The 11,655-nt window shown below is 56.7% G+C and overlaps 1 protein-coding gene across 3 annotated transcripts in view; it reads left to right on the forward strand.

The window, feature by feature from the left end:
- The window catches only part of LOXL2 (lysyl oxidase like 2), an 89,527-nt gene extending 78,369 nt beyond the window's left edge, over positions 1-11,158 (forward strand). For all 3 annotated transcript variants that reach the window (XM_044766833.2, XM_014835561.3, XM_014835562.3), the window contains exons 11-14: positions 5,067-5,182; positions 6,355-6,491; positions 9,394-9,505; positions 10,269-11,158. In XM_044766833.2, the coding sequence (XP_044622768.1) occupies positions 5,067-5,182; positions 6,355-6,491; positions 9,394-9,505; positions 10,269-10,348 (445 nt within the window). In that variant the 3' untranslated portion in view covers positions 10,349-11,158. The remainder of the gene's footprint in view (positions 1-5,066; positions 5,183-6,354; positions 6,492-9,393; positions 9,506-10,268) is intronic.
- The last annotated feature ends 497 nt before the right edge of the window (positions 11,159-11,655 follow it).

Consider the following 11,655-nt stretch of genomic DNA (forward strand, 5'->3'; position numbering starts at 1 on the left):
ACCTGATCTCCCAACCCAGCTGTACCTCTAACCAGCTGCATGAAGTTGGGCCAGCTGGGCCACATCACCCACAACCTGTAACGTCCCTTCCAGCCTTCAGTCTGTGGATCTGGTCCCAGTGCTATAAATTCCAGAAAAGAACAGAAGGAAACCCTAGAGCCAGCCCTAGCTGGAGCCAACGGCAGCTATCCTGCGCATCCCTCTGCCTTTCCTGTTTTTTTCTTTGCCTTGATTCTTACTCTAATCCAGACTCTGCTGTCCCTGCTTGTCACATTTTCCAGCTCAGACCTGAGCTGGCAGGTAGAGGGAACACACCTGTGAAAAGGAAGGGACGGTGGCCCCTGCTGTTCAACACGGCAGCAATCCTCCTGAGGCCACAGACTTCGGCCCCGCGAGTCCCCTTCTCTCTGCTCAGAACTCCTTCTACGCAACAAAGCTTTTGCACTGGGTCCCTGCTTCTCAAAGTGAGGCCCGTGGGCTGGCAGTATCTGCCATCAGTGCTGAATCCCAGAGCCCTGGCAGACCTTCGAGTCAGAATCCGAATTTTAACAGGATCGACAGATGACTGTGCACATCGAAGTCTGAGAAGCCCTGGTCTAGCAGATCTCTAGGTGTTCTTCCAGCCCCAAAATGTGGGGATCACTGTTGGGGGCACCAGAACTAGCGTGTATGGACCCCTTAAGTGCCAGGCACGTGGAACCCTCATTTCATGGGCAAGGGAACAGAGGCTTGGGGCTCCTGTGACATGCCCAAGATAACACAAGCCGTGGTGGAGCAGGGGCCCCCACTCAGGCCGGTTCCGCTCCAAAGCGTGCACTTCCTGTTACCGCGACCAAATCTTCCTTAGACATCTGTCTCTGGCTTCTTCTTCCTGTCACACCTATGGCCTAGTCACCTTCAAATCGGTTTTGGGATAGGGTTGTTCAACCCTTTTCAAAAGAAAGGACTATGATAGAATTTAGGGGTGCTGATTTTCCTTTATAATTATCTGTATGTGCTGAAAGTCATAATTAGCCAAAGAACTTTTGGTCTTTCTATGGAAGCATGTAAGTCTTCTGCAGGGCAGAAGTCAAAGACTACAATTAAAGTCCTGAGCACACTGGTGCCTGATTTCCTTTAGAGAACGTGGGGTGGAAGCCCTGACACCGTGTGGCGGGGTGTCTGTAAGTAGACGGGAATGCATCTCTGCCCACAGATGGGGTCCGCCCGGACATCACATGGTAGGAGGCTCCGTGTGGCATACACTTGCTCTCTGAGGAATGGTCTCTCCCCAGGAATACACATGGCGACATCATGGAAGTCTTTCTTCTAATCTGGAGCCCCAGGGACTCTGCTTTTCCTGTGGTCTGCTTTACTTCTTTGCTTACAGATGTTCCAATCAATGGTTTGGGAGGCATGGGTGGAAAAGAACGTGCTGGCTAAGCGTATGTCCCGTCAGGCCTCCCCTTCCTGGTCCATAACTGAGAACCTGTGACCATACATCCCAGGGAGCATAAGCGGGGCCCCCTGGCCTCCAGAGTCTTGGGGAATTCTTCAGGCTCTGTGGGAGGACCTTTCAACAGGACCCCTGGCCCCAATCCTCTGTTGGGTCCCTTTGGGAGTGCGATGAAACCTGGCCCTTCCTCCACTCCAAAGAATTATTTCTAGAAGATTTAACATCCTATGTCACAGATTTACAGACACACTAAAACTCATCTGTGGACCCACAGTTGAGAGCCCTGGCTCAAAGTCTTGTGAATGGGGACAAGGATCACTCCCTGTTCGATTGATGCAAGCTGAGGACCAGAGCTGTGTTCCTGGAAAGGCCTGAGATGAAACACAAAGATTGACCCCTCAGGAGCTTCCTCACCAGCCAGACAGTGGCAAATGCCCGGAGTTGTTCCCTGTCGTATGCATTGTGCCCTTGGCTGATGATCTTGCTGAGGTCTTCCTCCTGCTTCTTGTGCCCCAGGGAGTTGGGGCCATACCTACATAACTGGCCATCATGTCGTAGCTTTGACAGGGGCCAGACAAAGCTGGGCACAGATGCACACCAGGGCACGGAGCAGCTCTGTCCCTCCTGGTTCTTGACTCCTGCTGTGTCCCAGGGCCTGGCCCTCCCACCTCAGGGAAACCGCAGGAGAGGCTCTGGGACAGGCAGAAGCCCTGGATGTCCGCTTCCATGGTGGACAGCCAGCACCAATGCAGCCCTCCGAGTCAGGGATGGCAGTGCTACCAAGGGGAGACCTTCATTCATTCTGCTCTGCCTCTCCCATGTGCAGAGCAGCCCCCATGTTGGGTCAAAGCCCCACAGATGTGATATGGCCTCTGTGAGCCAATTTTAGGCCCTTATTGCATCTGTGGGTCTTTGTTCCAGCCAGGGGACTGCCTAACACGTACGGAAGGCATGTGGAAGGCAGGGTGGAGCAAGCAGAAGGGCTCCTGCCCTTTGTAGCAGCACCTCCTGAGACTGGAACACACCCCCAGTGTTCTCTGAAATGGGGACAGGAGCATTGGCCCAACCACAGCTGAGCACCGGCCAGGACTGTCCACTCTGGAGGCCAGGGGATGTGTGGCTGTTGTGGCACAGGAGGAGGAGTGAAACATCTCCTCCACAGTGGGCATGGATTCTCTGACTGGGAGTTTCACTTGGGCCCCCAATGACCTAGGATAACCAAGAGTGTACCCAAACCTCTCGTCTTTCTCTGGACTGGCTGTGTCTGTCATCCGAGTGGGCGTCTGGAACCTCCTTCCTCAGCTAGGACTGTGTCTCAGAATAGGAGGTAGAAGGCGTCCTGCCTTCACTGCAATGGCCTCCATCAAGTGTTAGGTTATTCTCACTCCCCTTTGCATTCTGGAATTTCTTTCCACGTAGGAGTTTTTCCATCTCTACCTCATGCATCAGGCCCCCTCTTCTACTTCCAAAGGTCAGGACACCTCAGCCTGGAAAGAGGAAGGATGCCCCCATCACCAGGACGCACCCTCCCACCTTCCCCGCAGCCCCATTCTGTATTGCTGGGCTATGTGTGGGGGTGGTGGAGGTGGGTGCCCCCGGGCTCCACAGCCCGCTGGCTGGCCCAGGGGTGATGTCCACATAAGCCGGGGAGGTAAAGCGGAGAGGCCGCATGACCGCAGCTGGCCAGAGTTGGGAGGCTCCAAACCAGCTGTTTCCCTGCCCGTCTTCTCGGGGGAAAAGCTGAAGAGCAGGAAAGACTCTTACATCAAGTCTGCAGGAAGCCAGGGAGCGGGAGAGGGCCAGCCTGACAGCCGCCCATCTGTGGACTCCGTCTGAATTTTGTTTAGACAACGGAACATAAACCATTTCTCTTCAGTCCCTCCAGCCGGTAAACATGGCAACATAAGCCCCTCTCTGAAAGATGCAGACATGTTTTAGGCAGTGAGTCAGACCTCATGTCTCATCTTGCTCCTTCGAGAAGCCAAAATAGACTCTTTCAAAGTCGTGGCTTCAGCGGCCACAAAACGCGTCCTTGTGAGTGTTCTCAGGGGCCTCTGGCCAGCACCCTTTTACCCAGAAGCATGAGTGACCTGGGAAAAGCCCAACTTAGGAACTTCTGACGTTATTTTTAGGATAAGCAAACACAGGAGGAAAGGAAAAAGAGCCTCTAACTTCCTCTCAGAAAACCTATCCTTGTGATTCCCCTCTTCCTGTGTCCTCTGCTGCCCGTGTTCCAGCGGACGGAGCCTGAGGCCAACAGCACAGGGCCTGGGAGGCGAGGAAGCCATCGTCAGTTAGGAATAATAGTAGGTAGGAATGGTGGTGGTGGAGTAATAAAAATCCTACTTCTGTTACTGCTGGGAGTAGTAGTAATAATGAGAGAGTTCACAGGTACCAAGAACTCTCTGTTAGAAGCCCCTTGTTAGATGTTTCTGCGACTTCTGTTCGGTCCCAGCGTTCCCCTGAGAGCGGGCCATGTGGCCTTGCCCTCTTCCCCGAGGAGGAGGCTCGGGTCACAGGTAAACAAAAGAAGAGATTCTGCTCCCCATTCCCTAGTACCTTGTTCTTCTGTGTCCCCATTTTCCAGATGTCCCTGTCATGACATTGAGCGTGTTCGAATAGTTGCGGACGCTCCTGATACACACGTTGCCGCTTGGGATGGGCCAGGCCAGCTGAGGGCTGCAGGAAGGCCCTGCGGCAGCACACGGCAGCCATGTCCCTCCTGGTTTATTCTGAACCAAATACATCACCTTCCAAGCATCTGCATCTGTTCTCAATTCCTCCCAAGCAAGGAGATGAGACACCATTGTGTAAACAGGCACCGAGCAGGGGCAGCCCGGGGCACAGCTCTCTGCTGCTCCCTTCCAGAGCCCACAGGGATGCCCTGCATCTCCGTCCCAGAACTCACTGCTCCTTCCAGGGGGCTCCAGAGCAGTCTTTCTCCCTCCTTCTTCCTTTGCTCAGTGCAAGGAGCACAGCTCCAGGCTGTAGGCGGCTGAGGTCGCTGAAGCCTCAGCTCCTGGTCCCGCCTCCTGCCCGTCTGTCCCTGGGGACATGAGTCCTGCTCAGGACACAGGCCCCGCTCATTAGTGCCTGCTCTTCCCGCCCCTCCACTTACCCTCCCCCTTTCTGTTCTTCCTCCCTCTCTACCATGTTCCCACTTTAAAAAGTTTTCAAAAGACATCAAAAAGTGACTTTTATTAGTCTATGGAAAGTATACCCAAAAGGAATGGGCTGTGGGAGCCACATTAGTGCCCAGGGGGTTTACTGAAAGCACTTAGGAAAAATAGCTTAGTTTATTGAGCTGCTTGTACCCCAGGCCTGTGCGTGTCAGTTGCTCTCACTGGTTCCCACCACACCCCAGGCGTACGGACGTTATCAGTCCCACTTAGCTGATGAGAGACGTGAGGTGGGGCAGCCCCGCTCTGGAACCCACTCCTGTAAGCACCACCGTTCCTGGCTTCCGCTTCCATCCTCCCTCTCCTCATGCCCTGTCGCCCACTGCTTTCCCAACGGCCACCCCTTCAGACCACGCAACTCAAGGTGTTCCCAGAGGCAAATCGCCAGCTGGGCAGCTGCTTGCAGGGGGCAGTGGCTCCAGAAACTGACTGCCAGGCCCTCTCTTCTCCAGGCACTACCACAGCATGGAAGTGTTCACCCACTATGACCTGCTGAACCTCAATGGCACCAAGGTGGCAGAGGGCCACAAAGCCAGCTTTTGCTTGGAGGACACGGAATGTGAAGGAGGTGACTTTGTGTGGGGGTGGGGAGCTTCAGAGGGACTCAGATGCTCCCACGGCTGTGATCACCTGGCCCAGAGCCCAGGCCTGACGCTGGACTGTCACTCTGGCCACTGCTGATTCTCCACATGACCTTTCTCCACTGGGCCTCCCATGGCTACGACTTGGGGCTGAGGTTGTGGGCAAGGCCTGGCTCTAAAGGCCCCTGGCTCCCCCAGAGTTATGCTGATGGCACTGGCGGGTCCATATGGCTCCCGGGTGAGACCCAAACCCTTGGATGTGACACACAGTCCCCTCCCACTCTGGCTGCCACCACCTCTCTCTCTGTGTCCCGGTGCCAAGTGCCCATGCCCCACAGGCTCTGGCCCTGCCAGTCCAAGCTCCAACGACCCCCTCTGAGGTTCCCAGACTCTCTCGACTCCCCCAGGCAGAGTACTCTGCTCCCACCGCCAGTAGGCCGCCACATGTGCCCTGTGATCACCTGTGGGTGCCCTGCCATCCTGCGCTTCTGGTCCCTTCAAGGGGAGACACGGTGACTCTTCTGGTGTACTCTGTGCCTAGAGTAGTGCCTGGGCACGGGAGCCTCTCAACAACTGAGTTAGTCCCTCACGTGGCCTGCCACTGACGTGCCACAAACTCACAGAGCAAATAGGTTTTGAGCACCTACTATGGACCAGACAAGGGGCTGACCCAGTAAGAGTCAGAGAGACGAACCAGACCCGAGCCCACAGCCAAGTGCGAATTCTTCAGAGGGAGACAAGATGACCCCCACACTAAGCTAAACAATGGACACTGGAGCTTTCCCACATATGCACCTGCTTCATTCCCAGGCTAATGATTCCTCAGAAAGGCCAGGGTGAGCCAGAGTGGCCAAGGAGGGCTTCATGGAGGAGGGGAACTTGGCTGGGCCTGAAGAGGGGGATGGGTGTGGGTAGGGGATTGAGTGAGGGATTCCACTGAACGAGAGCAGATGGGGCGCCAAGCCCAGATGAAGCAGAGGTAGGAGCCTTGGGGGAAGGAAGAGAGATGCTGAGGGAGGGGACATCACCCACTCAGCAGGGCTTCTCAGGGCCCTTTGTGGGGAAGGTGGCGCAGGGGGCAGAGGAAAATGCTTCGGGCCGCGGGGCCTTGGATGCCGTGGATGCCTGGTGACCGGCTTCCCTCTGCCCCTGCCTGCAGACATCCAGAAGAGTTACGAGTGTGCCAACTTCGGCGAGCAGGGCATCACCATGGGCTGCTGGGACATGTACCGCCATGACATTGACTGTCAGTGGGTCGACATCACTGACGTGCCCCCTGGAGACTACCTGTTTCAGGTGAGGAGTGTGGGAAGGGGTTCCAGGCCCCTGCTGATGGGAGGAGGGGCCTTCTCCCCAGCAAGAGGGGAGCAGCCTCCTTCCTGTTGGTGCCCAAGCACATCTCGTGCATGGAGTCCAGGCTGTCTGAAGTGCGGGAGCGCCACTCCCAGGGCCCTCACGGTCAGTCAGGCTACCTGAGTCTGGGGGGCCTGCGGGCCAGGGGGATCTGCAGCCCTCCTGAGACGCTCACACCCTGTCCAGCTAACACCCGGGGCTGACAAATCAAAGTGCAGCTGCAGGCCAGGAAAGTGTTCCACAGAGGCAAGCTGTGGAGCCGTGCTCTCACAGCACCCCGGTTTCTCCCAGGGCCCTCACCCTGCCTTGGTTGTGCTGTCGAGGCTGAACGCAATCTCATAAAGAGCTCTTCCCTCGCAAGTGTTTGTGACTTGCCTCTCCCAAAAAAGTATGCCTCATAAAAGAGGATCTGCAGAGGGGACATTTCTCCCACGTCGTGCAAACAGCTGCAGGCTCCAGCCAGGGCCCAACTGGTGGGGGAGGCGGGGCGCCACGTTCTCAGGGCTCCCCCTGCTGGTGCTCAGGTGCGCTCCTGCCTACCACCCTCTCATTTCTCCCACATGTCCACCCATCCTGCTTCCAAGCTTGCCCTGTTGGGTGGCAAAGTGGCTGACCAGAAATGTGTCATTCTGCCTTGAAAGCTTTCCCAAGGGGACATTCAGCCAGCCGAGGGCTTGGTCTATGGTCCCCACCCCGTAGACAGCCCTGGGAAGAACGAACACCTGCAGAGAAGGGACCACAGAGGGGCTCTGAACGTTTCCCTGGGCAATTCCAGAGGCTGGAAATCAGACAGCCAAGCACTTTTCCACCCACAAGCCCAGAACCGCAGACTTGGAGAGCCCAACCAGAGCAGACTGCTCTTTAGTTCACAGTGAATGCCTGTGTCTCTGTGCACGCACGCTCTGCAGGGTGGTGTATGCCTGAGGTTTGCTATCGCTCTGCTGAGTGAGTGTATCGTCGCCTATTCTGACAAATACCATCTATTTAAATAACTATGCTCATTGAAGATAGACACGGGGCCAGGCCCTGCCTAGGCCTGTGAATGCATGGTCTGTGTAATCCCCCAGGGAAGGGCATACCATGACCTCATTTTACAGCCAGGCAAACCCAGCTCACGTCACGATACTCAATGTGCTGTGTTCTCCACTCCTAAACTATACCGTTAGCAAATCAACTCATTAGGGGCAGGTTAGCACCTCTGATTAATGGAAGAGACTACTTGCCTTGGCATAGACGTGCGAGAGCCCTGGCCTGGGATTCACTTCCCCCTCCGTTCCCACGTGACCCAAGCGCAGCCATCAGTCATGCTGCCCGGGACAGAGAAAGCCAGTGAGGGGGACGTGCATTACAGGAGCAGGGCCTGTGCCACAGGCTGGCGGCAGGGTTCAGTGGCTTACAGGTTCCTGGTGGCCTTGCTTTATCCTCGTTCTCACCATTTCCTGGATTCACAGCAGATTGTTTTTCTAAGAAACTAAAGCCACTTCCCGCAGATCCTCACAGGATCCAGAACTGCAGAATCTGAGAGTGAGACGGGGCTGTGGAGACCCCATATTTCAGCACCCCCCCCGGCCCCCAGCTGACCCGGAGAGCCGTGCTGCCCTCCCTGCAGAGACGCCCAGCTGGGCCCCGTGGGGGCGGCTGTCGGTGGGCAAGGAGCCGCGTGGGCTTCAGTGTGTGGTTTGTTTGAACACTGTGCAGCATGGCGGAGGGCAGGGGACAGCTAAGACTGTTGGGTAGAAATCAAAGACAAGTAAGACCCCCTAGAGTGGGACATTTACCCACCTTAGCTGAAGAGACGGGGTAACAGCAGGACACAGCCTAGGGCCCCCGAACGGCCGCGCTGGGCCAGGACACAGGTTGGGCCCGTGCTGGCCTGTCTCCCACAGCGTGTCTTTGGGAGGCCCAGCAGGGACATGGCCCTGCTAAAGGGTCAGATCCAGGCCCTTCTGGAGGGAGAGGTCCTGAGGGCCCCAAACCTGGACACTGTCCCTCCCCATCACCACTGCCCTGGGGCAGCTCTGCCCCTGTCCCCCCATAGGGCCACAGCCCTTCTGCAGGTGCGGTCCTGAGGGAGGGGCTCACTTGTGTCCGTCCTCGTTACCGTCACCCACAGTCCCAGGTGCAGCTTTTGCCCCTCCCCCTCCCTCCCCTTTGTCTTTTCTTCTGGGTTCCTCACCGCAAATCTCCCTTTACTGTCCGCTCACTCACAGGACTATCCTTCCTATTCCTGCTCCCTTGGGCTATGCCCTCTTAGCTGGGGCAATGCACAGGAAGGGGGTACAAGGCGGGGCACAGTCTCCCCCAGAGCCCTGGACTCTGGACCCGAGCAGGAAGGGCTTGAGGATCACCCAGAGCAACGCCAAGACCCGGAGAGCGGAAGGTTCGGTCCACAGTCACACTGCTAGGAGCAGCAGCATCGCCAAGGCCCAGGGCGCCATCCTCCCACTTCCCACACCACCCAGTCCTTGTCCCCACCCCACCCAGCAAGTCCTGCTCCCCAGCTCCTGTCTAGTTCCCATCAACAGCCTGTTCTGTGGCCTCCCCAGGCCCCAACTCCTGCCTCTCTGCCAACCTCAAGCCTCCCAGGGCACCCAAGAGAGGGTAACCCCTTCTGAAGGCCGGCTCTTGGTAGGGGTGTGTGTGAATTAAACGAGACAGACAGACAGGTGCATGGAGGTCTCACTCCTTCGGGCCTTGCCCCTCTCTGCCTCCCTGACCTTACCTCTGGCTGTCCTGCCCCCAGCTGCTCCTGGTGCACAGCCCCTGCCATGCTCCCTTTTGTGAGCCATCCCGGCTCTGGGGCCAGGGCGGGACTCAGCAGCCCCCTCGACCTGCTCTCCCCCAGGTTGTCATTAACCCCTACTACGAGGTTGCCGAGTCTGACTTCACCAACAACATCATGAAGTGCAGGGCCCGCTACGACGGCCACCGCATCTGGATGTACAACTGCCACATAGGTAAGGCCCCCGGCACTCCAGGGGGCACTGCACCCTCAGGGCTGCCCCCCAGGCCTGCCAGGGCCCCTGCAGGAGACAGGCAAGAGCTGTCCTGCTTTCTCAAGGAAGCAGAGCAGCTTCCTCATCTGGGTAAAGAGCTCGGGGGTGGGGCCAGCCTCGCATCTCCACAGGCAGGAGGGACGCTGTGGACACACACAGCCTGGATGGAGACTGGGTTTTCACAGCCAGCTCTGGCCAAAGAGAGAGGGCAGTATAGAACCAGCCAGCCCAGACCCCAAAGCTATTTAAGGGCTGGAGCTGAGGCCACCACCTCATTATGCATGTGACCTCAAAAACACGGGCATCAGCAATTTGTGGGCTCTCTGTATCACTGTCCTCTGTTGAGAACTAGAAGCTAGTGAACCACTGGCTTCTGGTCACCCATCAAGAAACTTCCCTGCTTCACACAGCCTGGGGACAAGAGGGGAAGCAGTGCTCTCTTCTACAGGAAGAGCGGTGGCCCTTACCCTTGGTGAAGGCAAAAACTAAATGCACTATATTACTCACTCCTCCGCCCAACCTTGACAGAGCACACGACGCGTGCCTGGCCGGAGAGACGACCAGCACCTAGTTGCTGCCCTGGTGGCGTCACATAGAGATGGCCCCTGCAGGCCACCTGGTGGAGGGCGCTGGCTCCAGGGCCCCTGAGGCCGACCGCCCCCACCTGGGTGAGGGGGTTGCATCCAGTTTGCCAAACTCTGTCCCCCTGCTGCCCACCCCTCAGGTGGTTCCTTCAGCGAAGAGACGGAAAGAAAGTTTGAACACTTCAGTGGACTCATAAATAACCAGCTCTCCTCGCGGTAAAGCAGTCTCCGTGGTCACCTCGTGCCTTTGGGCCACAGCGCAGCCTCCCCAACAACTGTGACCCATCGCCACACTCCCCCTACCCAGCCCAACCCCTGCCCCATCTCGACCCCTGAAGCCACGTCCAAACTCAGGAGGAAGGGCTGTTCCTGATGCTGGAGCCTGGGAAGGCCTCTGGGGTGGGGCTCATCCACATGGCTGTGGGAGCATTGCCAACAGCCACTTGTCCGGGACCCCAGGGGCACAGGGTGTCATCCATCCAAACCACACTCCACCCCGAGTCTGACACCTCCCCGCTCAGCTCACCACAGACGACGTGGGGCCATTTTCTTCTCAAGTTACATTGGCAGTGTGACCATAACCCAAGGTCAGGCCGAATCCCATTTTTCCTCTTAGGTTGTCTCCAGCCAACCTGAGTATCTAGACCTCTAAACAAAGTCCTTGCTTCTACTCACACATGTAAACAATGCTGCCTCGTGCTCTCTGAGTGGGGAGCTCAGTCGGTGCTTCTCCCGCAGCCCGCCCCCCCATCCTCTTATTTTTAAGATACTGTTATTCTATTTTCACAGACTTTGAAACACGAAGTAATTTAGTGGCATTTAATATTGGGCATCTGGGCCTTTGAAAGTATAACTCAAAAGAAAATCCACCTTACCTGTGTGAGTGGCTCATCTTTGTTGCTCCAATTCTGTGGATTACTGATTCAGAGGTGCTGCAACCAAGGTCCTGTGATGAGGACGCTCACCCAACGCCTTGTGTCATCAGGGACGCTTACACATACTTGAAACTTTGAATAAAAGGTTTATGACACGTGTCTGCGTTTCACTGGGGCCTCTGCACCTGCCTGAGCCACAGGTTTCATGTGGTCGCACACTCGGGCCCCTCCTGCAGAGCTGGGCTCTGGGCTGCCTTCAGTGCACCTCCGAAGGAGCAACTCCTGCTCTGAGAGCACAGCCCAAGGAGATCACAAAAACCAACAAAAACACAAGTCACAGCCTTTCTAGAACTCTCATTTTTTACTGAATTTGTCGGGGTGCAGCAGTTGTTAGGACCAGAGGGGACTTCTCGATTTAAACTCTCAGGAGGCTTAAAAAAAAAGGGCGGTGCTGGGCGGGGCTCCGAGGGAGGGGGCAGCGATGGTGAGCACTCGGGTTGGCAGACAGGGCTCAGAGCCCTTCCCAGCGCAGCGAGGCGGGGCCGAGGAGCCAGTGCTCTCACAAGACTCGGGGGCTCCCACTTGTGTCGACTGTGCTAGGGCCCAGCAAATCAGAGGGGGCCCCAACATCCTCAAAGTGCTGGGTGGGACC

The sequence above is a fragment of the Equus asinus genome, chromosome 3 (genome assembly GCF_041296235.1).
Source record: "Equus asinus isolate D_3611 breed Donkey chromosome 3, EquAss-T2T_v2, whole genome shotgun sequence".
Lineage (NCBI taxonomy): Eukaryota > Metazoa > Chordata > Mammalia > Perissodactyla > Equidae > Equus > Equus asinus.